Below are 27225 nucleotides of genomic sequence, written 5' to 3'. Positions count from 1 at the left end.
GGTATCCTTCCCTCCTTTCCCTGCTCTCCCCTCTCCGACCGGCGGATCTCGCGGGGATCTCGGCGTGCCTGGCAGGAGGCACTGGACGCCGAAGCCCAGGGGGTCCGAGGGCCTCCCACCTGCCCAGCCCCGCCTCCTCCAGCACTTGCTGCCGCCCGGGGCCTTGGGCCTAAGAGCCAGTCCTGACCCCGGCGGGGCCATTCAACCGCCTCTCGCTGATTTCCCTCCGCTGCCGCGCGGCGGCGGCGACACGTGGGCTCGCGCGCGGGCTCGGGCGGCGCGAGCCCGGGCAGTGCGAGCCCCCGCGCCGGGAAGTGGCGCATGCGCGGGCGTCCTGCGAGCCCGCTGAGGCGAGCCGAATCGCGGCGGCGCCGGGAGCCGAGCAGCGGAGCTGTGAGGAACGAGCGGTGGCGTGAGAACGCCAGGGACTGACAGGTGGCAAACCCTCGCCCGCGCTGATCGGGTTTGCTGGGGCGCCCGCGGAACCTGGCGGTCCGGGCGTGGCGGCGGTCGCATCCCGGACGGCCTGTGAGGGATGCGCCGCCCACTGCCCTGCGCCGCCTGACCGCCCCCGCCTCGCCTAGCGGTGCGCCACAGCCGGGCCCGCGGCCGTCCCCGCCGCGCTGTCGCCCGGCCGCCGCCGCGCCCGCGGGGTCGCGCCCGGCCCGGCCATGTGGACCCCCACGGAGGAAGAGAAATACGGCGTAGGTAGGTGAGGCTCCGGCCTGGCCGCGGCGGGCGTTCGGGGGACGCGCCCTTGCTTTCGGCCTCGTGCCGGCCCCGCCTCAATTCGCGCCCGCGCGCCTCCCGGCGCTGCCCGCAGGCTGCGCGGCCTCGACGCGGGGTGTGCGCGGGGTGGGGGCGGCGCGGGCGCGAGGCGCGGGGGTGGGAGCGGGTCCCTGGGCGCGGGGAGGGCGGCAGGGGGCGCTGGCAGCGCGGCCTCGTCAGGTGCGGCCGGAGGGAGGGGTGGGCAGGGCCCCAGCGGCTCCCCGAGGTTTTTGGTGTGGGGCATAGGGCAGTTTCACCCAAGAAGCCAGATTCTGGGAACCTGTTTTCTCCTTTCTCAAACCTCAATTTTAGTGAGTTTCTGCACCTGAGTTGATGAGCCCGATGACTATTTTTGGAGTGGAGCCTTAGAAAAAAAAGGGATAAAATACGTTGACATCATTTTCCCAGTTCAGAATTTTGCAGACATTTGACTGGAAATGTTTGATCCGTTTTAGTTTGTTTTGCCTTCAATATTATAAATAATTATTACTTAAAATAGGAAGTGTTTTTGCACATGTCCCAATGTTTAGTGTATATTACAGTCACGGTTTTGTTAAGAAACAAACGAACCTGTTTTTAGATGAGACCATTATTCCTCTTAGAATCCTCTTTTTATCTGTTACAAGTGTTAAACTCCAGAAGCTAAATAATTTTTATAATACTCAACTTCTTTAAAAGGCGTATTCAATAATTTAAGGGATTGAATATTAGTTTTACTTTTATAGTGTTAGTGTTTTGTGGCGATTACATGAGAGAGGAGTTCAGCCACACTGCATTATTGTAAGTCACCTGTCATTCAGTTAAAAACAGATAGAAAAATGAGTGTACAGTTTTTTTTTCTGCCTAAGTTTTAATGGAAAATTTTAGATGGGGAAATCTGTCTAAACATAGACTTTTGTTTCCCATGTTTACTGCAGCTCAATCAAGGTTTAGTTCACAGTTCACTACAAAATAACTTTTAAACTGTCAGTGGTAACAAACGTTTAGGAATACCATCAGGCAAATTATGTGGAAACTGAATGTATTTAAATTTAAGGACCTGCAGAGAGATCTGTGCTGGTAGAAAATCTTGTTTTGAAAGGTAACTTTCTCAAGTTTTTAATTAGCTACGCTCTAAGGGCATAATGATATAGGCTAGGATGGAAGTGATAAAAAGAGCCCTAGTGCTAGAGTCTCTGTTGAAATGGGATTGGGAAATGATGTGAAGAGCTAGGATTCACCTCTGGGAACATTTTAGCCTTTCTCTTAGAGCATTCCCTAAATACTAAATACATTTTGTGATGTGAAGAGTTGATGGTTTATCTTTTCTGTAACTTGCTCTCAGACCTGCTTAACTAGAATAACAAATAACTGATGTGAAAGTGGTCAACTGTCCAGTGGCACCTAAGTCATAATTTCTTTCCTGCTGGGTCGGAACCTCTGAGTAGTGGAATTGGCAGATTTCTGAGTCCTGGCTTCTCTTTACTGGTGTTGTGGGCAAGTTATTTAACATCATTTTCTTAATGTGTAAATTGGGGATAATATTTACCTACAGGGTTGTGAAAATCAAATGAGAGCATACCAAATGCTTAATAAATGTTAATTTCTTCTTTTCCCCTTAGTACAGTAGTTAGAGTAATAACAACACTAGGCATTTCCTCAGGTGTGTTGGTTCTGAAATGGAGGCAATGCAGGGTAATCAAGATAGGCATATGTGAATCTCAAAGCACTAGGATTTGGTGTGTGATTTACTCAGGAAGATGGAAGGAAAATTTTGCATTCCTTGGACTGTGAGTTTAGCTTTACAAAAATTTTTTCCTGTGGAGGGGTACAGCATTGGGCACAGGGTAGGACTTAAATGCTTGTTAAATGAGAGAGACAGTTATTCTGAAGACATGAGCAGCTGTGATTTAGTGTAATTTATTTGCCCTTTCTGCCAAACAAAGAAAGTCTCTATCATCTTCTCTCACAGCTTTCTTCTACTATCCCTTCCTCAGCTATGGTCTAAAAGTTCTTGTGTAGATTGTTCACACTCAGAATATGTTTTTTCCATAAGCATTTCAGGGTTACACTCCTAGGCCTTTTCATAAAAGCCAGTTCAGTCTATAAAGAGCCTAAATATTGTACTTACAATGAGAAAAATAGTTAAAACTGGTATGTTAGCTGCATTGTTTAATTGTTAGCTTGAAAATCGAAACATTGGACTTCTCTGGTGGTGCAGTGGTTAAGAATCCGCCTGCCAATGCAGGGGACACGGGTTCGAGCCCTGGTCTGGGAAGATCCCACATGCCACAGAGCAACTAAGCCCGTGCGCCACAACTACTGAGCCTGCGCTCTAGAGCCCGTGAGCCACAACTGCTGAGCCCGTGTACCACAACTACTGAAGCCTGCACGCCTAGAGCCTGTGTTCCACAACAAGAGAAGCCACTGCAATGAGAAGCCTGTGCACTGCAATGAAGAATAGCCCCCACTCGCTGCAACTAGAGAAAAGCCCACACGCAGCAACGAAGACCCAACACAGCCAAAGATAAAATAAATAAATAAATAAAAAAATAAAAAAAAGAAAATCTAAACATTATCATTATTCCTATGAGAAAATGTTTTAGATTTCAACTTTGATTTTTATGAGCAGCATGGAGCACAGATTTCTATCTCTGCTTGCTAACCCATAATCCTTACAGCAAGGAGGGAAAACATATCTTTTCCTCACCAATTTGTATAAATTGCTTGGATGTTGGTGAGGGAAGGAGTCCCCTGTTGCAGCAGTGCAAAGGAGTTTTTCCCAGTGCAACTGTTCATCTGTATTTGACATTGGTAAGGTTTTTGAGATCATGTAGTAATATCTTAATGCCTTTAAAATTTATGATATAAAAATTCTGTACAGGTTATAACACTTTCAAATTATTTGATTTATTTGCTTAGGACTAGGCAATATCTGAGCTTCCCTTTCCATTGTAATATTCTGTGATTGAGTTTAGAGGAAGGGGAGGAAACTACCCTTTTTTGAAGATCAATGATGGACCAGTCAGTGTGCTGGGGATTCTCACTTATGGTATACCATGTAGATCCCCAGAGCAGTCTTAATGTTATCTTCGTTACACAGATGATGAAATTTGATCTCAGAGTTTCCCTTAATTTTCTTCTTGGCAATGGGCAATATTTTGCCATATACTTGACTCTCTTACTGTCCTTCTCTAGTATCACAAGGAGCTGTTCTTTACTGAACCCTTTTAGCCTGTGTTCTGACTCCTTATGTCTCTTCCTCTTAGAGATTCTCTGCTTTTCTTTCTGTTGCCATAAATTCTTGGAAAGTCCGTCATCTTACCATTCTTTATTTTACCTTTTCAAGAAGCTTCCTATTCTAGAGTGAATTAGGTGAGAAAAATCCAACCATTTTTGTGAAACATCTGTCTTTTCCCATATTGACTGAACCCAAACTACCAAATACAGAAACTGAAGACCAAGAAAATACTTTTCCCATCCTCTAACAGCAGCAGCAGTAAACACCACCAACAAATGAAACAAGAGTTTGTAAATTAAATTCCTTGAGTAGAATAGCAGCAGAGATTTGAGTACATGTGTGTTAGTTTGGCATCTTAGCAGTGAAAGCTGCTTCATAATGTCGTCTTGTTTATTCTGCTGTCCTGAGGTAAATTTTGTAATAATTCAGAGCATTTATTGCTTATTCTTTTTTAATCCCCACTTAGCAGACCATGAAAAAATTTCTTCATTACCAACCAGATTACCTTCTATTTTAGTTTTGTAATGTCATATTTATTTTTTTCTAATTTAAAAACAATGCATATTTTCTGCCTTACTTTTACCTGATTTCCTTCTGCTTGATTTTCCCCAGATAGGAAAAAAACCCCAAACAACACTTAAAAAAAGCCCTGAATCCTTAAAAGAAATTTAACTTCTAATGATCCTGTGGTGCAGAGGCATGTGAAGGTGGGAAGGGAATAGGTCCATGAAACCACATCTGAAAGAACCAGTGTTCACAAAATTTCACTAAATCTGTAGGTAAATGGGCTACAACTCAGTGAAATAGTGCGAGGGCAGTGGGCTCCTTAGTTACTTGCTCTGTAAGGAAATCCCAGCCTTTGAAGCCTTGGAAAAGGCCCTGTATCTTTATCTCTCAGAGGTAAAGGCATCCACTAGGGGTAGAGAAGATGTCATAAACCCAGGACTTTATTTTGCCCTGAAAAGTGAGGATGTGCTTGATATTTTATGATCAGGGGTTTAGTGTTTACAGGGAACTTCCACATCATGATTCTGCTTGAGCTTTACACCGTAAAGCTTTTTTTTTTTTTTTTTAAACCGATGACAAAGAAACTTTAACTGAAAGAAATTAAGTGACTGATCTAAGATACTTAAGCCAACTAAGTGCTGATTTGAGATTTCAACCTAGGACTTTGGGATTCTATTCTAATCCACAGCTGCTTTCATTACACCATGTTGCCTCTGAAAAGAATTTGTCGGCAGTGTATGTCTCTGGCTCAAAAAATAAGGCCTTTTTAACAGACTTCAAATTTAAATTGGATATTTAAGGAATTTTATTTCTATATTAAGCATTTTTATAAGACTACATAGTATTTATCGTTCTGCTTCTGAATATATGATTTGCATTGCTGATGAGTACAGATTCAAGGCATGACAATTCATAAGGCAGGTTTTTAACAGCCTTGAGGAGTATGTTGGGTACTGTTGCCCTCTTTTAAAGACATTGTTAGTAGGGAAGAAAGAAGTTGATATCAGCAAACATTTATTGAGTGCCTTCTTAAACCAAGATGGCTTTGTTTTGATCTGCCATTCTGTAAAGTAAGCAGGAAATAATCAGCAGGAAATGATCAATATTTTAACAGGGAAGTCAATATGCAACAATATTCTATAGACTATTCAAATGTTATGGTTAATTTTATCATGCAGTGTTATGAGAGAATATGCTTTAGAAACATAAAGCTTAATTTTAAACATGACACCATTTTCTATCATTTTTAGACACATTCTGAAGCATGATGTCTCAAAAGAATGGTCATTGAGGTTGGAAGTGCTTTATATTCATACCATACTTTTACATTGGTGCTGAATTTCAATTTTTAATAGTTTGTATTATGATTTTTTTTTGAATTCTTATGTCTTTATTCTTGAAGATAAGAATGATCTGAATTTATTCCCAATGTGTAAGCATTATTGGATATGCTATATTAGGGCTTTATTCCAATGTTGTACTTTTACCATAATGAACAAACCTGTTTATTATGTTTTGCTCTAAAGACTCTTGTATACCCTCTCTTGATAGATTTTGTATAGAAAAGAAAGATTTTTTTCCACATAAAGGTTCTGGGAACTTTAAAATTTTTTTTATAAGTACGTTGCCAAATTATTTTAGCTGTGGCCCAAGTAACTGCAGTTGACTTGCTATATCACACATTAGGATACTCTAGTAAGGATAATTACTATGTTGGGAAATGTCATTCAGAAACTTCCTGTTTTTCTACTTATCTACAATGGAGTAAAATCTCAACCTCTTGCTTCCATCTGTTTCTCCCTCTCTCTTTAGAACTCATTCATGAGCTCTTGTTGATTGATGAATGAGAACAAAAATTGATGGAAGAATTAATGTATGATAAATGCAGAACTTTTTTTTTTTTTTTTTTTTTTTTGCGGTTCACGGGCCTCTCACTGTTGTGGCCTCTCCCGTTGTAGAGCACAGGCTCCGGACGCGCAGGCCCAGTAGCCATGGCTCACGGGCCTAGCCACTCTGCGGCATGTGGGATCTTCCCGGACCGGGGCATGAACCTGTGTCTCCTGCATCAGCAGGCGGACTCTTAACCACTGCGCCACCAGGGAAGCCCAAATGCAGAACTTTATATTACAGACTTAGTATCATACTTTGACCTTTCTTCAAATACATGTAGTGACAGTGCCCTCACCACGTTTTGAGACAGCCCATTTTATTGTTAGACAGCTGTGATGAGAACATTCTTCCTTGTTGAATAGACTCCTTGTAATTTCTTATAAGTTTGTGTTCTGTGTTTACATATAAATAACTTCCATCATAGCCCTTCAGTAATTCATAAAATTTTAGTATTGTAAGGGATCTTAGAGATAATATGGTTTAAGGCTCCAGAGCTAAGTAAGACCAGTGGAATAGCTAACATTCATTAAGTGTTTACTGTGTGCCCAGCACTTGCATGTTATGGCTCAAATTTGCTTTTTCACCTTCATCTGTTGACTTGCTTGTATTTTACACTTTAGCCAAACTGAACTTTCCCCAAGTCCTTCTGTCTGGACTTAATTATACCAGTGCTGCTGTGTGCCAGGACTGTTTGCCATCTATTAAACACTTCTTGTTATTTGCTGCATCATGTCTCTGTTCATATTCTTTCTATGTGGGGTGCCTCCCCCCACCCCATCTTCATCTCTCAGATTCTTTCCTATCTGTTAAGGCTTCTATCATGTATTACTATCTTTGTAAATCTTTTTCTACCTTGAGCATACCCCTTTCTTTTTCCAGCCAGATAGATTTTATTCTATGATACTTTATATCTTACAGTGGTATATTTATTCTATCCTCTTCCATTAGGTTAATGTCCTTCCAACTTTTGACTACGATCTACAATAAGAAATACAATTAAAATTATTATCTCGGGCTTCCCTGGTGGCGCAGTGGTTGAGAGTCCGCCTGCCGATGCAGGGGACACGGGTTCGTGCCCTGGTCCAGGAAGATCCCACATGCCGTGGAGCGGCTGGGCCTGTGAGCCATGGCCGCTGAGCCTGCGCATCCGGAGCCTGTGCTCCGCAACGGGAGAGGTCACGGCAGTGAGAGGCCCGCGTACCGCAAAAAAAAAAAAAAAAAAAAAAAAAAAAAAATTATTATCTCTTATGTGTGTATGTTTCTACTATACACACACATGAAAAAGTTAAAAGTTTCATGGTATAGTATTTTGTAGAGTGTACTCTGATGTTTCTATTCATTTCTATTTCATCAAAAAATATTGGTGGCAGCGCAATTGATTTTTTGACCCATGGTTAACTCTGATTTAGGCTATAAACTCCTAAAAAGTAGGGATTGTGCCATATTTACAGTTGACCCTTGAACAATGCAGGGGTTGGAGCGCCAACCCCTCACACAGTCAAAAATCTGTGTTCCGCTATTTCTGCCTCAAAAACAAAAGAGATGATAAAATGACTCACCCAAGGGCAGGAAGCTGAAACAGTTTGGATGGAATCAGAACTCAAACCCTAGTTCTTTTGGTTCCACATATTGTGATCTCTAATTAAATGCAAACTTTTCCCCACACTTAATTAATTTAAAGATCTGTAACATGAAAACACAGGTACTGTATACATTTATTGAAAAGAATTGTGTATAAATGGACCTGCACAGTTCAAACCTGTGTTGTTCAAGGGTCAGCTGTATCTTTGTGTTCTTGACAGACATAACTCAGTACCAGGCATATAGAAGGTTTTATACATGTATTTTAGCATTGAGTTGGACGTTTTTTGTTAATGTGGTATAAAGCCTGATATTCGGAGGCTTTTGAGCTGCCATTTCACACTAATTACTCATACTGGTTTTATAACAGCTAAACTCTAGATTTTACTGCATATTAACTGAAGTAAAGCTAGATCTCCGTCCTGAATGTGTGCTATTGATAATAAACATAAATGTAAAATTTTAGTTTCATTTTAAAAAGATTTTACATTTATTTTCATTACATTTCATTGAGGGGGAGCATATTTGGCTTGCCACTGTTGGTCTTAAATGGGGTTGGGCTCTCAGTATTTGGCTCATTAGTACAACTTGTCAAGTTTTTTTTTTTTTTTTTTTTTGTGGTACGTGGGCCTCTCACTGTTGTGGCCTCTCCCGTTGCGGAGCACAGGCTCCGGACGCGCAGGCTCAGCGGCCATGGCTCATGTGCCCAGCCGCTCCGTGGCATGTGGGATCTTCCCGGACCGGGGCACGAACCTGTGTCCCCTGCATCGGCAGGCGGACTCTCAACCACTGCAGCACCAGGGAAGCCCTTTCAAGTCTTTTTTGTAGCTTGAGTTTGTCTTCCCACATATCATCTTTTCCTTGAAGTTTCACCTACACAGTTTGATAAACCTGTCTTCTGTCCTTTTCCAAGTGGCTGGTAAAAATGTTGAACAGAATAGTTTGAGGGAAGTGTCCAGTTTATAAAGGAGTAGATTTTGTTATGTTGTGTTTTGAATGCAAATTATCAGGATGACTTACTGAATGCTTCATGACAGTGCCAGCTGTGCCACCTTTGTGAACCTGATAGTGTTTGGGGTTAGGATGTGTTCCTGGCCAGACTGTGGTCTATGGCCAAGGAGGAAGGTTGCTGCTAAAGTCTGTGTGGCCTTACTTTTAAGTGTGGGGAGTGATAAAGGAATATTAGCATTAAAAAGATCTGAAATCCATTTTCATCTTCATGTATAGGAGGACGGGTGGCACGAAAATTTTCTTGAGTTTTGTTTCTGATGTTCTTTCCACATTCTCTACACTTTAGATATGCTGGACAACTCACCCTTTTCCAGACAAGCCTAAAACCCTCCTACCTTTGTCGCTTTGCTTGGTTGTTATAATATGACAGGAATGCAATGACTACCTTTCTCTGCCTGGGGAATGCCACCTTAAAAAGCTGAAATGTCATCTTCTCTTTGATGCCTTCCCCAGCTCTGCCCAATAATAAGCATTGCTTCTTGCTCCTACAGCAGTTGGTACCAACCTCTAGTATGGCACTTATCCCTTTAGGTCATGCTTAATTGCATGTCTTTGCCTCAGGGGATTGAGCTTCTCCAGGACAAGGAATTTTGTCTTTGTGTTTGTAACCCCAGGACCTAGCACATAGTGAGGGATCAATAAATGCTTAATTAGGAGTCCAACCTAATGAAAGTTTTATTTTGCTTTGTTAATCCTGATAGTATTTTATTTTTTAAAATTTATTTATTTATTTATTTTGGCTGCACTGGGCCTTCGTTGCGGCTCACGGGCTTCTCTCGTTGCAGCACGTGGATTTAGTTGCAGCATGTGGGATCTTACTTCCCTGACCAGGGATTGAACCTGGGCCCCCTGCGTTGGGATCGCGAAGTCTTAACCACTGGACCACCTGGGAAGTCCCCCGATAGTATTTTAAAAAGCAGTCTGTAAGTCTAATAATATTTAGTTGTTAGAAATCTGTGACATCATGAATACACTTTTTTTTCCTCAGCGTTTCTCTTTCTTGAGTCTGTTAGGAAGGTTTACTGCCTGTGGCTGAGTTGAGATGACTGATTTTGGGTGGGAGCCTTAGGATTCCAGTATGAATCTCACCTAGAGTTTCACAGTTATCACAACAGTGATTCAGGAAATTTGCAGCAGGTAATTGGGATGCCGCTTGAATTTACCCCAGCAATACCTCTTTCGTTTGACACCTTTGGGGAAGCCGTGTTTTGGATGAGTGACTTTTCCATAGAACTCAAGGTTAAACCTTTAAAAGCACCAAGAAAATATTTTTTTGTTGGACTTTGTTTATAGTAAAAGATAACATGTTCCATTCTTCCCTGTGGTGAATTCAATATGTTGAATACATCTGAGCTTTTTCTGTGTAACATTTCCCCTCTGATTACATAAGATATACATTCATTATAGACATGTAAGTAACTATAGAAAAATACACAAAAAAGAAACTAAGGGTGATATCTTATTTTTGTTACCCAGACATAACCCATCTCAACACACTGGCATATCTTTCCAGTCTTTTTTTCTGATGCAGGCATTTAAAATAAATTTAGGACTGTACTGTTTATATTGTCATTCAGTATTTTATTTTATTTTTAAAACTCAAGTAATTTATTTATTGACCATGCAGCATGTGGGATCTTAGTTCCCTGACCAGGGATCAAAACCACGCTCCTTGCAGTGGAAGCATGGAGTATTAACCACTGGACCACCAGGGAAGTCCCAACAGTCTTTTATTTTAAATCTGCTATACTATGAACATTTTCTTATGTCTGGAATGTCATTGTTTTAATGATTGCTGTTCCATTAGGTACTATATTAGGTACTATAATTTACCTAATCTCCTACTTCTGAGCAGTTGGTCATTAGAAATTAACTATTGCCAGGACAGTGAGGGTACTTGTTTCTCTGCACCCTTGTCAGTATAGGGCATTATTTTCTCCACAAATTTGCATCTTCAAAAATTTCAAACTTGATACATGCTTAAGAGGGATAAATTCTCAGGCATTACAAAAATAAAGTATCCTGTACTACCATTTCAACTTCTTGGGCATCATTTGTTTAATTGAACTTTCTGACTATTTGATATCATTAATAGAAATAAGTGATTATGACTTTGATACAGTGATACTTGTTTGCTTCCTCACTGAAATCCCTGGGAAGATCACTAATTCCAGTTAGTGGTTCTCTTGTTTGTTTGCTCCCTTTCTCATCTGGCTGTGATGCTGTCTGGGAATTTGGTGGTGGTGGTGGTGGTCGGGGAGGGGGGATATGTGAGACTCTTCGACTTGCTATCAGTGACTTGAAATGGTATTTTTGTTTTGTTTTGGTATTCTTTCTATCTCTGTACATTTCTGTTCTCTGTAGCTACTTCCAGTGTCATTCATTTCCTTTTCCTGTTTGCCAGCCACTCTTTGCTGTTTGCTTCTTTCCCCAGCCATACCTTTTCAAGCTAGAGCCGAACTGAACTTGTTCAAGGGAAACTGGGGTAATCAACTTTATGAAAAACTTAAGTGGCTCCTTTCCTTTCTATTGGAGTGAAATTCAGTGCCTTTTTGAAAAACTTAGATGTGTTAAAAGAACTTTCTGACTCATGGCCAGGGCTGGGCTCTGTAGGAATGCCTGGCTTTGGAACAGAGGCAGTGCTCTGGGAGTGATAGAGCCTAATGCAGATTTGCTCCATGCAGAGCAGTTTCCCCTCTGGGTGGCTGCATGTAGGTATGACGTCTGGTACTGCTGCAGCCATCTTGTTATCATGAAGAAAGCCAGGAAGGGGGAGGGGGATTTGTTTTGCTTTTTGGTATGGGAAAGGGAAGAAACACTTAGGGGTGCTTGGACCATTATGGATGGAGGGAAGGAACTGTTTGAAAAGAAAAACTTTTGATACATTTAAACATACTGAAATATTTAAGCTCTGATAAGACAATGGTGTATGATTGTAGGTAATGAGACTGTGGTTGTCCCACAAAGAACTCATTGTTTTTATTGATTTGCTTTCTCAGAAACCATAGCAGGTTTCTGTGTTAGTTATGTAGAGTAATGAACTGTTTTAATTGGTTAATTCTTCACCCTGATATTTACAATTTACCCAGATTAAGTGTACAATTTAGTGGCATTAAATACATTCAAATTGTTGTATAACTATCACTACTATTTATTTCCAGAGCTCTTTTTATCATCCCAAACAAAAACTCTATACCCCTCCCTGTAGCTCCAGGTAACCTCTATTCTACTTTCTGTCTCTGTGAATTTGATTATTCTAGATACCTCATGTAAATGGAATCATACAACATTTGTCTTTTTGTATTCAGCTTATTTTACTTAGCATAACATTTTCAGGGTTCGTGCATGTTGTAGCAGGCATCAAAATTTCATTCCTTTTTATGTCTGAATAATATCCCATTGTGTGAGTATATATCACATTTATTTATACATTCATCTGTTGTTGTACACTTAGGTAGTTTCCACCTTTTGGCTCTTATGAATTAAGCTGCTATGAATATTAGTGTGCAAGTATCTGTTAGAGTCCCTATTTTCGGATCTCTTGGGTGTATACCTAGCATTGGAATTGCTGGATCAAATGGTAATTCATGTTTAACTTTTAGAGAAATCACTTATTTTCCACACCAGTTGTACAATTTTACATTACCACCAACAACTCGTGAGAGTCCCACATCCTTGCCAACAATTCTTATTTTATTTTTTGGCCACACTGCGTGGCATGTGGGATCTTAGTTCCCTGACCAGGGATCGAACACATGCCCCCTGCATTGGAAGCATGGAGTCTTAACCATTGGACTGCCAGGGAAGTCCAGCACTTCTTATTTTTTGATAATAGCCATCCTAATGGGTGTGAAGTGGTATCTCACTGTGGTTTTGATTTGAATTTCCCTAGTGATTAGTGATGTTGAGCATCTTTTCATGTGCTTATTGGCTATCTGTATATTTTCGTTGGAGAAATATTCCATTTTATGTATGTACCACATTTTGTTTACCCGTTCTTTGTTGATGGACACTTGGGTTGTTTCTACCTTTTGGTAGATATTGTGAATAATACTATAATGAACATTTGGCATCCAAGTTTCTGTTTGACTCCGTTTTAAATCCTTTGGATATATACCTAGGAGTGGAATTGCTTACCATTTGGTAATTCTATGTTTAGTTTTTTGGGGAACCACCACGCTGTTTTCTGTAGTGCCTGCACCATTTTACTTTGCCATCAGCAATGCACGAGGATTCCAGTCTCTTTACATCCTTGCTAATACTTGTGATTTTCTGTCTTTTAAAAAAATGTTTCTATAAATGGCCATCCAAATGGGTGTGAAGTGGTATTTCATTGTGGTCTTTAAAAATTTTTATTTATTTATTTATTTATTTATTTCTATTTGGCTGCATTGGGTCTTCGTTGCTGAATGCTGACTTTCTCTAGTTGCAGTGAGCGGGGGCTACTCTTACTTTTGGTGTGCGGGCTTCTCATTGCGGTGGCTTCTCTTGCTGCGGAGCACGGGCTCTAGGTGCATGGGCTTCAGTAGCTGTGGCATGTGGGCTCAGTTGTTGTGGCTCACGGGCTCTAGAGCACAGGCTCAGTAGTTGTGGTGCACGGGCCTAGTTGCTCCGTGACATGTGGGATCTTCCTGGACCAGGGCTTGAACCTGTGTCCCCCGCACCGTCAGGTGGATTCCTAACCACTGCGCCACCGGGGAAGTCCCTCATTGCGGTTTTGATTTGCATTTTTCCTAATAATTAGTGATGTTGAGCGTCTTTTCATGTGCTTATTGGCCATTTATGTGTTGGTTTTGGAGAAATGTCTATTCAAGTACTTTGCCCATTTTAAAATAGATTTTTGTTGCGGTTGTTAGTTTGTAGCTCTTTATATATTCTGGATATTAATTCCTTAACAGATACATGGTTTAGAGATGTTTTCTCCCATTTCATGGTTTGCCTTCTCACTCTGTTATAGTGTCTTTTGATGTACAGAAGTTTTAAATTTTGACACAGTCTAATTTATGTTTTCTTTTGTCATTTGTGCTTTTGGTGTCATATTCAAGAAATCATGGTCAAATCCATCATGAGGCTTTCCCCCATGTTTCCTTCTAAGAGTTTTATAGCTTTTACATTTAGACCTTTGATCCATTTTGAGTTAATTTTTGCATATGGCATAAGGTAAGGGTCCAGCTTCATTCTTTTGTATATGGATGTCTAGTTTTTTCAGCATTGTTTGTTGAGAAGTCTGTCTTTCCCATTGAATGGTCTTAGCACCTTGGTTTGAAAATCATTTGGCCATATATTTGACGTTTTTTTTTGGGCCTCTGTCTTTATGCTGATATGTCTGTCTTTATGCCAGTACCACAGTTTTCTGTGCCTTTGTAGCACGTTTTGAAATCAGGAAGTGTGAGTACTCCCACTTTGTTCTTCTTTTTCAAGTTTGTTTTGCCTCTTTGGGATCCCTTGAGATTCCATATGAATTTTAGGAAGAATTTTTCTATTTCTACAAAAAGTGCCATTGGGATTTTGACAGGAATTGCAATGAATTTGTAGATTGCTTTAGGTAGTATTGTCATATTAACAATATTAATTCTTCCAGTCAGTGATCACAGATGCTTTACATTTACTTAGGTTGTCTTTATTTACTATTATTATTATTATTATTTTTGGCTGCGTTGGGTCTTTGTTGCTGCACATGGGCTTTCTCTGGTTGCGGCAAGCGGGGGCTACTCTTCATTGCAGTGTGTGGGCTTCTCGTTGCGGTGGCTTCTCTTGTGGAGCATGGCTCTGGGCGCGTGGGCTTCAGTAGTTGCAGCATGTGGGCCCTAGAGTGAGCGGGCTTCAGTAGTTGTGGCGCGAGAGCTCAGTAGTTGTGGCTCGCGGGCTCTAGAGCGCAGACTCAGTAGTTCTGGCACACAGGCTTAGTTGCTCTGCAGCATGCGGAATCTTCCTGGATTAGGGATCACCCGTGTCCCCTGCATTGGCAGGCGGATTCTTAACTACTGCACCACCAGGAAAGTCCTTGGAATTGTTTTCTTAATTTTGTTTTTGTATTGTTCATTGTTAATGTATTTTTGCATGTTAATTTTATATCGTGCAACTGCTGAGTTCATCTGTTAGCCCTAACATTTTGTTGTTATTGTTTTTTTGACTGCATTCTTTAAGGTTTTCTACATATAAGATCATGTCATCTGCAAAGAAAGATCATTTTATTTCTTCCTTTCATATTTGGATGCCTTTTGTTTCTTTTTCTTGCCCAATTACTACTCTGGCTAAAACTTCTAGCACTATGTTGAAAAGGCAAAAGCAGTCATTTTCGTCTTGTTCCTGATCTTAGAGGAAAAGCTTTCAGTCTTTCACACTGAGTATGATGCTTGCTGTAGATTTTTCATATTTTTTTCTTTTTTTCTTAACAAGGTTAGTTTTCATTTCACTTAACACAAGCTACTACTTGTTCATGCCCAGACTGTGTGTTTGTTTGTATCTGTAAAAGTATGTATCTGGGCATTTTATCTCTTCTTCTTCTCAGTATTTTTTTTTTTGAACTTTATTTATTTATTTGTTATACAGCAGCGTTTTATTAGTTGTCTGTTTTACACATATTAGTGTATATATGTCAATCGCAATCTCCCATTTCATCCCACCACCACCCCCTGCCCCCCACTTTCCTCCCTTGGTGTCCATACGTTGGTTCTCTACATCTGTCTCTATTTCTCCCTTGCAAACTGGTTCATCTGTACCATTTTTCTACATTCCACATATATGCATTAATATATGATATTTGTTTTTCTCTTTCTGACTTACTTCAATCTGTATGACGGTCTGTAGGTCCGTCCACGTCTCTGAAAATGACCTGATTTCATTCCTTTTTATGGCTGAGTAGTATTCCATTGTATATATGTACCACATCTTCTTTATTCGTTAGTCTGTCAATGGGCATTTAGGTTGCTTCCATGACCTGGTTATTGTAAATAGTGCTGCAGTGAACATTGGGGTGCATGTGTCTTTTTGAATTATGGTTTTCTCAGGGTATGTGCCCAGTAGTGGGATTGCTGGGTCATATGGTAGTTCTATTTTTAGTTTTTTAAGGAACCTCCATACTGTTCTCCATAGTGGCTGTATCAATTTTCATTCCCACCAACAATGCAAGAGGGTTCCCTTTTCTCCACACCCTCTCCAGCATTTGTTTGTAGATTTTCTGATGATGCCCAATCTAACCGGTGTGAGGTGATACCTCATTGTAGTTCTGATTTGCATTTCTCTGATAATCAGTGATGTTGAGCAGCTTTTCATATGCCTCTTGGCCATCTGCATGTCTTCTTTGGAGAAATGTCTCTTTAAGTCTTCTGCCCATTTTTTAATTGTGTTGTTTGTTTTTTTAATATTGAGCTAATGAGCTGTTTATATATTTTGGAGATTAATCCTTTGTCCGTTGATTCATTTGGAAATATTTTCTCCCATTCTGAGGGTTGTCTTTTCGTCTTGTTTATAGTTTCCTTTGCTGTGCAAAAGCTTTTAAGTTTCATTAGGTCCCATTTGTTTATTTTTGTTTTTATTTCCATTACTCTAGGAGGTGGGTCAAAAAAGATCTTGCTGTGATTTATTTCAGAGTGTTCTTCCTATGCTTTCCTCTAAGAGTTTTATAGTATCCGGCCTTACATTTAGGTCTTTAATCCATTTTGAGTTTATTTTTGTGTATGGTGTTAGGGAATGTTCTAATTTCATTCTTTTACATGTGGCTGTCCAGTTTTCCCAGCACCACTTATTGAAGAGACTGTCTTTTCTCCATGGTATATCGTTGCCTCCTTTGTCATAGATTAGTTGACCATAGGTGCATGGGTCTATTTCTGGGATTTCTATCCTGTTCCATTGATCTGTATTTCTGTTTTTGTGCCAGTACCATATTATCTTGATTACTGTAGCTTTGTAGTATAGCCCAAAGTCAGGGAGTCTCATTCCTCCAGCTCCATTTTTTCCCCTCAAGATTGCTTTGGCTATTCGGGGTCTTTTGTGTCTCCATACAAATTTTAAGATTTTTTGTTCTAGTTCTGTAAAAAATCCCATTGGTAATTTGAATCTGTAGATGGCTTTGGGTAGTATAGTCATTTTCACAATATTGATTCTTCGAATCCAAGAACATGGTATATCTCTCCATCTGTGTTTGTCATCTTTGTTTTCTTTCATCAGTGTCTTATAGTTTCTTGAGTACAGGTCTTTTACCTCCTTAGGTAGGTTTAGTCCAAGGTATTTTATTCTTTTTGTTGCAGTGGTGAATGGGATTGTTTCCTTAATTTTTCTTTCTGATCTTTCGTTGTTAGTGTATAGGCATGCAAGAGATTTCTGTGTGTTTATTTTGTGTCCTGCAACTTTACCAAATTCATTGATTAGCTCTAGTAGTTTTCTGGTGGCATCTTTAGGAATATCTATATGTAGTATAATGTCATCTGCAAACAGTGACAGTTTTATTTCTCCTTTTCCAATTTGTATTTCTTTTATTTCTTTTTCTTCTCTGATTGCCGTGGCTAGGACTTCCAAAACTATATTGAACAATAGTGGTGAGAGTGGACATCCTTGTCTTGTTCCTGATCTTAGAGGAAATGCTTTCAGTTTTTCACCATTGAGAATGATGTTTGCTGTAGGTTTATTGTATATCGCCTTTATTATGTTGAGGTAGTTTCCCTCTGTGCCCACTTTCTGGAGAGTTTTTATAATAAATCGGTGTTGAATTTTGTCAAAAGCTTTTTCCGCATCTATTGAGATGATCATATGGTTTTTATTCTTCAGTTTCTTAATATGGTGTATCACATTTGCGTATATCGAAGAATCCTTGCATCCCTGGGATAAATCCCACTTGATCATGGTGTATGATCCTTTTAATGTGCTGTTGGATTTCGTTTGCTAGTATTTTGTTGAGGATTTTTGCATCTATATTCATCAGTGATACTGGTCTGTAGCTTTCTTTTTTTGTAGTATCTTTGTGTGGTTTCAGTATTGGGGTGATGGTGGCCTTGTAGAATGAGTTTGGGAGTGTTCCTCTGCAATATTTTGGAGGAGTTTGAGAAGGATAGGTGTTAGCTCTTCTCTAAATGTTTGATAGAATTTGCCTGTGAATCCATCTGGTCCTGGACGTTGTTTGTTGGAAGATTTTTAATCACTGTTTCAATTTCATTATTTGTGATTGATCTGTTCATATTTTTTATTTCTTCCTGGTTCAGTCTTGGAAGTTTGTACCTTTCTAAGAATTTGTCCATTTCTTGCAGGTTGTCCATTTTATTGGCATAGAGTTGCTTGTAGTAGTCTCTTATGATGCTTTTTATTTCTGCGGTGTCCATCGTAACGTCTCCTCTTTCATTTCTAATTTTATTGATTTGAGTCCTCTCCCTCTTTTTCTTGATGAGTCTGGCTAAAGGTTTATCAGTTTTGTTAACAAATTGAAACAAATTGTTTCTTTGTTTTATTTCATTTATTTCTGCTTTGATCTTTATGATTTCTTTCCTTCTACTATCTTTGGGTTTTGTTTGTTCTTCTTTCTCTAGTTCCTTTAGGTGTAAGGTTAGATTGTTTATTTGAGATTTTTCTTGTTTCTTGAGGTTGGATTGTATTGCTGTAAACTTCTCTCTGAGAACTGCTTTTGCTGCATCCCATAGGTTTTGGATCGTCATGTTTTTGTTGTCATTTGTCTCTAGGTATTTTTTGATTTCCTCAGTGATCTCTTTGTTATTTAGTAACGTATTGTTTAGCCTCCATGTGTTAGTGTTTTTTACATTTTTTCCAATGTAATTGATTTCTCATCTCATAGCGTTGTGGTCGGAAAAGATGCTTGATATGATTTCAGTTTTCTTAAATTTACTGAGGCTTGATTTGTGACCCAAGATGTGATCTGTCCTGGAGAATGTTCTGTGTGCACTTGAGAAGAAGGTGTAATCTGCTGTTTTTGGATGGACTGTCCTATAAATACCAGTTAAATCTATCTGGTCTATTGTATCATTTAAAGCTTGTGTTTCCTTATTAATTTTTTGTCTGGATGATTTGTCCATTGGTGTAAGTGAGGTGTTAAAGTCCCCCACTATTATTGTGTTACTGTCGATTTCCTCTTTTATAGCTGTTAGCATTTGCTTTATGTATTGAGGTGCTTCTATGTTGGGTGCATATATATTTATAATTGTTATATCTTCTTCTTGGATTGATCCCTTGATCATTATGTAGTGTCCTTCCTTGTCTCTTGTAACATTCTTTATTTTAAAGTCTGTTTTCTCTGATACTAGAACTGCTACTTCAGCTTTCTTTTTCATTCTTTTTTTTTGCAAGATTAAATATATACTTATATTCATGATAAGTAAGTACAGAGTAACATTTCCAGTTAAAACTTTTTTCTCTTTGTTTCTGATACAATTATAGTACACAGGTAAACCTTTCCTTCTTATTTCCAGATTTCTGTAAACTTTTCTCCAGAATGTTTCTCCGCACTGTAGTACTTGCCTTTAGTGCAGGAATGCAACATGAGTGGTATTTCTCCTGTGGGTCCCAGTAGTAAATGTAGCTTAACCAACAGTGAAATCAGTTCTTACAAACCACCTATGAAAACCATGCATTTGATCTCCATAAAATGTAGGATTGCCAACACTCCATAACAGGAATTCCATGGCTTCTTATAAATACAGTTCTTGAAGAAGTATTTGGGCAATTCCTGTAATACCATAGGCTGGCAAACCAAATGTTTAATCCAATGGTTTTATTACCCTCAATTTAACTTCACTCTGTTGAACACCTGATTACTTATGACCATAAGTCAAGAAATAAACAATGGGGCTTCCCTGGTGGCACAGTGGTTGGGAGTCCACCTGCCAATGCAGGGGACAGGTGTTTGAGCCCTGGTCCGGGAAGATCCCACGTGCCGCAGAGCGGCTGGGCGTGTGCACCACAGCTGCTGGGCCTGCGCTCTAGAGCCTGCGAACCTAGAGCCTGTGCTTAGCAGCGGGAGAGGCCACCGCAATGAGAAGCCCACGCACTGCAACAGAGACCCAACACAGCCAAATAAATAATAAATAAAAATAAAGAAATAAACAATGATGTGGAGTAACCCCAAAGCAATAAAAATGAACACCCTTTGATAAACTAAGCAGAAATAACATTAGTGATGTCATGCAGTTTCTGAGATATCATAGAAAAATTGTTTCTTAATATTGATAGGAAAATTATGTATCAGTGAAAATGCAGGCTTAGAAATATAGTACTGAGAGTTTCAATTTGTGATGTCTTCACTGCTGAGGGAAAGTGGAATTCTTATTACTAAAGAGAGCTGATCTCTTGGGTGTTGCTGATGGCTCTGTAACTGAGCTTAGTGTTTAATGATGTTGTACAAATAAAATGCAGTGGGGGAAATATGAAATTCCAGCTCTCTTTTGATTTCCATTTGCATGGAATATCTTTTTCCATCCCCTCAGTTTCAGTCTGTATGTGTCCCTCCGTCTGAAGTGGGTCTCTTGTAGACAGCGTATACATGGATCTTGTTTTTGTATCCATTCAGCAAGCCTGTGTCTTTTGATTGGAGCATTTAATCCATTCACGTTTAAGGTAATTATTGATATGTATGTTCCTATTACCATTTTCTTAATTGTTTTGGGTTTGTTTTTGTAGGTCCTTTTCTTCTCTTGTGTTTCCTACTTAGAGAAGTTCCTTTAGCATTTGTTGTAGAGCTGGTTTGGTGGTGCTGAATTCTCTTAGCTTTTGCTCTTGTGTAAAGCTTTTGATTTCTCCATCGAATCTGAGTGAGATCCTTGCCTGGTAGAGTAATCTTGGTTGTAGGTTCTTCCCTTTCATCATTTTAAATATATTGTGCCACTCCCTTCTGGCTTGTAGAGTTTCTGCTGAGAAATCAGCTGTTAACCTTATGGGAGTTCCCTTGTATGTTATTTGTTGTTTTTCCCTTATTGCTTTTAATCATTTTTCTTAGCCTTTAATTTTTGTCAATTTGATTACTATGTGTCTCGGCATGTTTCTCCTTGGGTTTATCCTGCCTGGGACTCTCTGCGCTTCCTGGACTTGGGTGGTTATTTCCTTTCCCATGTTAGGGATGTTTTTGACTATAATCTCTTCAAATATTTTCTCGGGTCCTTTCTCTCTCTCTTCTCTGTCTGAGACCCCTATAATGCAAATGTTGGTGCATTTAATGTTGTTCCAGAGGTCTCTTAGGCTGTCTTCATTTCTTTTCACTGTTTTTTGTCTATTCTGTCCCGTGGCACTGAATTCCACCATTCTTTCTTCCAGGTTACTTATCCATTCTTCTGCCTTAGTTATTCTGCTATTGATTCCTTCTAGTGTATTTTTCATTTCAGTTATTGTATTGTTCATCTCTGTCTGTTCTTTAATTCTTCTGGGTCTTTGGTAAACATTTCTTGCATCTTCTTGATCTTTGCCTCCATTCTTTTTCCGAGGTCCTGGATCATCTTCACTCTCATTATTCTGAATTCTTTTTCTGGAAGGCTGCCCAGCTCTACTTCATTTAGTTGTTTTTCTGGGGTTTTATCTTGTTCCTCATCCGGTACATAGTCCTCTGCCTTTTCATTTTGTCTGTCTTACTGTTAATGTGGTTTTCGTTCCACAGGCTGCCGGATTATAGTTCTTCTTGCTTCTCCTGTCTGCCCTCTGATGGATGAGCGTATCTAAGAGGCTTGTGCAAGCTTCATGATGGGAGGGACTGGTGGTGGATAGAGCTGGGTATTGCTCAGGTGGGCAGAGCTCAGTAAAACTTTAATCTGCTTGTCTGCTGGTGAGTGGGGCTGAGTTCCCTCCTTGTTGGTTGCTTGGCCTGAGGTGATCCAGCACTGGAGGCTACAGGGCTCTTTGGTGGGGCTAATGGCAGACTCCAGGAGGACTCCTACGCCAAGGAGTAGTTCCGAGAACTTCTGCTGCTAGTGTCCTTGTCCCCACTGTGAGCCACAGCCACCCTACGCCTCTGCAGGAGACCCTCCAACACTAGCAGGTAGGTGTTCAGTCTCCTGTGGGGTCACTGCTCTTTCCTGCTGGGTCCTGATGTGCACACTACTTTGTGTGTGTCCTCCAAGAGTGGAGTTTCTGTTTCCCCCAGTCCTGTGGAAGTCCTGCAGTCAAATCCTGTTAGCCTTCAAAGGCTGATTCTCTGGGAATTCCTCCTCCTGTTGCCAGACCCCCAGGTTGGGAAGCCTGACGTGGGCCTTAGAACCTTAATTCCAGTGGGTGGACTTCTGTGTTATAATTGTTCTCCAGTTTGTGACTCACTTACCCAGCAGTTATGGGATTTGATTTTATTGTGATTGTGTCCCTCCTACCATCTCGTTGTGGCTTCTCCTTTGTCTTTGGATGTGGGGTATCCTTTTTGGTGAGTTCCAGTGTCTTCTTGTCGATGATTGTTCAGTAGTTAGCTGTGATTCTGGTGCTCTTGCAAGAAGGAGTGAGCGCACGTCCTTCTACTCCACCATCTTGACCTCCTCTCAGTATTCATGCCTCATTTTGCTGGTAGTTCTGTATCTTTTCCAATCTCGATTCATTTTTTTTAAAGATTTATTTATTTATTTTATTCATCTTTGTCAGTGTCAGGTCTTAGTTGCAGCACTCTGGGTCTTTGTTGTGGCATGCGGGCTTCTCTTCAGTTGTGGCGTGTGGGTTTCTCCTCTTTAGTTGTGGTGTGCAGGCTCCAGGGTGTGTGAGCTCTGTAGTTGTGGCACGCGGGTTCCAGAGCACATGGGCTGTGTAGTTAGTGGCACACAGGCTCTGCAGCTGAGGTGCGCGAGCTCAGCAGTTGTGGCTTCTGGGCTTAGTTGCCCTGCGGCATGTGGGATCTTACTTCCCTGACCAGGGATCGAAGCCGTGTCCTCTGCATTGTAAGGTGGATTCTTTACCACTAGAGCACCAGGGAAGTCCCTCGAGTCATTCTTTTTTTACCATATTTGTTAATACCGAAGATCAAGATATATGTAAAAACTTGTTTATATAATTTAAGAGCACTTTAAAATTACACAAGTTAACATGTGGTTATTGTTGGAAAAAATAGGTAGAAATGAATAAAAAGAAAAAAATTTACTTAGCCCAAATCTCACCAACCAGAAATATTTATTTCATGGTTCCCCCCAGACTCCCGTAGTGAAATGAAACTGATCTGAAAGTTGAACTTCAAGATGTTTTAAAAAATTTTATTGAAGTATAGTTTATTTACAATGTTGTGTTAATTTCTGCTGTACAGCAAAGTGATTCAGTTATACATATATATATATTCTTTTTCATATTCATTTCCATTATGGTTTATTACAGAATGTTGAATATAATTCCCTGTGCTATACAGTAGGGCATTGTTGTTTATCCGTCCTATATATAATAGTTTGCATCTGCTAATCCCAAACTCCCAATCCTTTCCTCCCCCACCCCCCTCCCCGTTGGCAACCACAAGTATGTTCTCTATATTTGTGAGTCTGTTTTTTGTTTTGTAGATAGGTTCATTTGTGTTGTATTTTAGATTCCACATATAAGTGATATCATATGGTATTTATCTTTCTCTTTCTGACTTATTTGGCTTGGTATAATAATCTCCAGGTCCATTCATGTTGCTGCATATGGCATTGTTTCATTTTTTTTATGACTAATATTCCATTTATATATATAGACAAATATATGTATATATATATACATTACACACACACCCCACACAAGGTAGGTTTTTAAAAGTCGGTCTGATCTCCTTGAGTCAGCACATTAGAGTGGTTCTTAAATATACTTTCACTTAGGGTTGTTCTAGCTGGATATTCCCTAATTGTTCACTTCATAGAGAGCATGTAGGTTAAAATAAACTCCAATGTTGGGATAAAGAAACTCATGCAATTGTAGTGGTTGGAGATTGGTGAAAGCATTTCAAACATATTTAAATGAAGATATAAATTGATAGAAGTTGTTAAACAATTCAGCCCTGAAAATACAGAATTTGAAATTGTTTTCAGTTGTAATTAGGAGAGGGAGGATAATGATGGTACTGAGATTACATGTTACAAAGATTGGCAAGACGGTATCAACTATAGTTTGTTGCAGGGACCACAAGATGGAAAAGAAAGTTAAACTTTGTTTCTTGGCAAGAGTGGAGGAGGAAGTTTTTTTGAGGTAATGGAAAATGGTAGTAACATGAAGTTAAAATAGAAGTCTAACTGGAAGGTTAAGGTACTTCATTGGATTCTTTTATTGATTCAGTAGACGTTATAGAAGATCTGGTATGTGTACTAGGCTCTGGGGAACAGTGATGGGAGAAGATACAGGTCTACGTACTTTCAAGACCTTTAATCTAGATGATTGTGAAAATTAGATTTGGGAAGTTGTATTTTATGAATATAGTAGTTGAAACAATGCAAGTAGACAAGAATTTTTCACTAAGAGTTATATATTTGTGGAACTTTTTTTTTCTTTTTTTTAACATCTTTATTGGAGTATAATTGCTTTACAATGGTGTGTTAGTTTCTGCTGTATAACAAAGTGAATCAGCTATACGTATACATATATCCCCATATCCCCTCCCTCTTGCGTCTCCCTCCCACCCTCCCTATCCTGCCCCTCTAGGTGGATACAAAGCACTGAGCTGATCTCCCTGTGCTACGCGGCTCCTTTCCACTAGCCATCTGTTTTAGTGTATATATGTCCTTGCCACGCTCTCGCTTTGTCCCAGCTTCCCCTTCCCCTTCCCTGTGTCCTCAAGTCCATTCTCTACGTCTGTGTTATTTATGGAACTTTAGATCTAGAAGGGACCATAATGTAACACAATGTTCTTGTTTTTCAGATGGGATCACCAAGGTCAGAGACATATGGTAACTTGCTCAGAGTCACACAGTTTGGCTATTCGGGTCTTAAATTCAGATCCTGATTCCCTAAAAAGGCTTTTTTTCTACTATATGATTGAATCTTGGATAAAACCACCAGAAGATAGGAATCAGTCTAGAAATATTTATTGGATGCCTACTATGTGGAAGATTTTTTTTTTTTAAATTTTATTTATTTATTTATTTATTTTTGGTTGTGTTGGGTCCTAATTGCTGCGCGTGGTCTTTCTTTAGTTGCGATGAGCGGGGGCTACTCTTTGTTGCAGTGTGCGGGCTTATCATTGCGGTGGCTTCTCTTGCTGCGGAGCACAGGCTCTAGGTGCGTGGGCTTCAGTAGTTGGGGCACGCGGGCTCTAGAGCACAGGCTCAGTAGACGTGGCACACGGGCTTAGTTGCTCCGCGGCATGTGGGATCTTCCCAGACCAGGGCTCGAACCCGTGTCCCCTGCATTGGCAGGCGGATTCTTAAGCACTGCGCCACCAGGGAAGCCCACTGCGCCACCAGGGAAGCCCTATGTGGAAGATTTAATGGAGAAAACTGGCATACTCCTGTTCTTGAGTATTCTTTCTTTTTTTTTAATATTGAATTATAGTTGATTTGCAATGTTGTGTTAATTACTGCTGTACAGCAAAGTGATTCATTTATACATATATATACATTCTTTTTTAATATCTTTTCCATTATGGTTTATCATAGGATATTGAATATAGTTCTCTGTGCTATACAGTAGGACTTTGTTGTTTATCCATTCTGTATATAAAAGCTTACATCTGCTAGCCCCAACCTCCCACTCTATCCCTCCCCTAATCTCCTCTCCCTTGGCAACCACCAGTCTGTTCTCTGTGTCTGTGATTCTGTTTCTGTTTCATAGATAGGTTCATTTGTGTCATATTTTAGATTCCACGTATAAGTGATACCATATGGTATTTGTCTTTCTCTTTCTGACTTACTTTGCTAAGTGTGATAATCTTTATGTTCCTCCGTGTAGCTGCGAATGGCATTATTTCATTCTTTTTTATGGCTGGGTAATATTCCATTGTATATATACACCATACCTTTTTTATCCATTCGTCTGTCGATGGACATTTAGGTTGTTTCCATATCTTGGCTATTGTACGAGTGCTGCTGTGAACCTAGGAGGTGCTTGTATCTTTTTGAATTCTAGTTTTGTCTGGATATATGCCCAGGAGTGGGATTGCTGGATCATACAGTAATTCTATTTTTAGTTTTCTGAGGAACCTCGATACTGTTCTCCACAAGGATTCTTTCAATTATAATTAATAGAAGTCCATCTCAAACTGAAGCAGAAAGGAGAATTTATTGGTTCATATAACCAAAAAAGGCATGAATGCATCTGGCCTCAGGAGACTGGGTTCAGGGCCATAAGACATTAGAACATCTGTGTTTCCATTTTGCATTTTGGCATATGCCTATGTGTTGGACTCATTTTTCCAGTCATTAACTTTAAAAAATTTACTGTTTTCATTATTGGGGAACATAGCTCCTGGTCGCTCTAGGGTTACGTCTTTACAGTTCATGATGGACTAGGAAAGAGCTAGTTCCTGTTGGGAAGACTTCAGGGAGTGAATGATTTGGCCCAGTCTGCTTTACATGCTCACTTGTGGTTGAGGGGGTCTGACTGGTAGCCCCACTGAAATCACATAGATTGGGAAAATTTCTGTAAAAAGTGAGGATTAGGAATGCTGGGCACACAGAACAGTAAGGAGATAAGACTGCCTGATGCATATACACTACATGCCCACAAAGCAACAGTTAATGTCAGACATGTGATAGCAGTAGAATGTGCCAGGGACTTCCCTGGTGCCGCAGTGGTTAAGAATCTGCCTGCCAATGCAGGGGACACGGGTTCGAGCCCTGGTCCAGGAAGATCCCACATGCCGTGGAGCAACTAAGCGCATGCGTCACAACTACTGAAGCCCGTGTACCTAGAGCCCATGCTCCACAGCAAGAGAAGCCACTGCAATGAGAAGCCCGTGCACCGCAACAAAGAGTAGCCCCCGCTCTCTGTAACAAGAGAAAGCCTGCGTGCAGCAACAAAGACCCAACACAGCCAAAAATAAATTAAAAAAAAAAAAAGGCTTCTCTTAATCTACATGGTTAATTTCCAATTAAAAAAAAAGTAGAATGTGCCAGATGACTTCACAGACTGGGGGAAATAATTTCCAAGATTGAAAAAACGGAGTCTTGATGCGTGGATTGGATTTTTGTCAGTGAAGAGGAAGCATGAGAGGAGATCCAGGCAGTAGGAAACAGTGAGGTATGGACTGGAGACTTGTGCAAGGTATGTACTGGAGACTTGTTTTGGAGAACTGTGAATAGAACAAATCTCGTGTCATTGGGAGATGATCAGGAGGATAGGTTTGGCTGAGAGTGTTAAGGGCCTTGAATGTAGGAAGAAGGAATTTGCCTTTTATT

The 27225-nt window shown here is 40.2% G+C and overlaps 1 protein-coding gene across 12 annotated transcripts in view; it reads left to right on the top strand.

The window, feature by feature from the left end:
* Positions 1-317: 317 nt before the first annotated feature.
* The window catches only part of DOCK3 (dedicator of cytokinesis 3), a 413180-nt gene continuing 386272 nt past the window's right edge, over positions 318-27225 (top strand). For 8 of the 12 annotated variants that reach the window (XM_033424479.2, XM_033424476.2, XM_033424475.2 and 5 more), the window contains exon 1: positions 319-708. In XM_033424479.2, coding sequence (XP_033280370.1) covers positions 672-708 — 37 coding nt within the window. In that variant the 5' untranslated portion in view covers positions 319-671. Of the gene's footprint in view, positions 709-27225 lie in introns of all 12 variants that reach the window. The other 4 variants (XM_049693774.1, XM_033424481.2, XM_049693776.1 and 1 more) reach the window with 1 other exon arrangement.

This window comes from Orcinus orca, chromosome 10 (assembly GCF_937001465.1).
Source record: "Orcinus orca chromosome 10, mOrcOrc1.1, whole genome shotgun sequence".
NCBI lineage: Eukaryota > Metazoa > Chordata > Mammalia > Artiodactyla > Delphinidae > Orcinus > Orcinus orca.
This window is presented reverse-complemented; position numbering and strand designations above follow the sequence as displayed.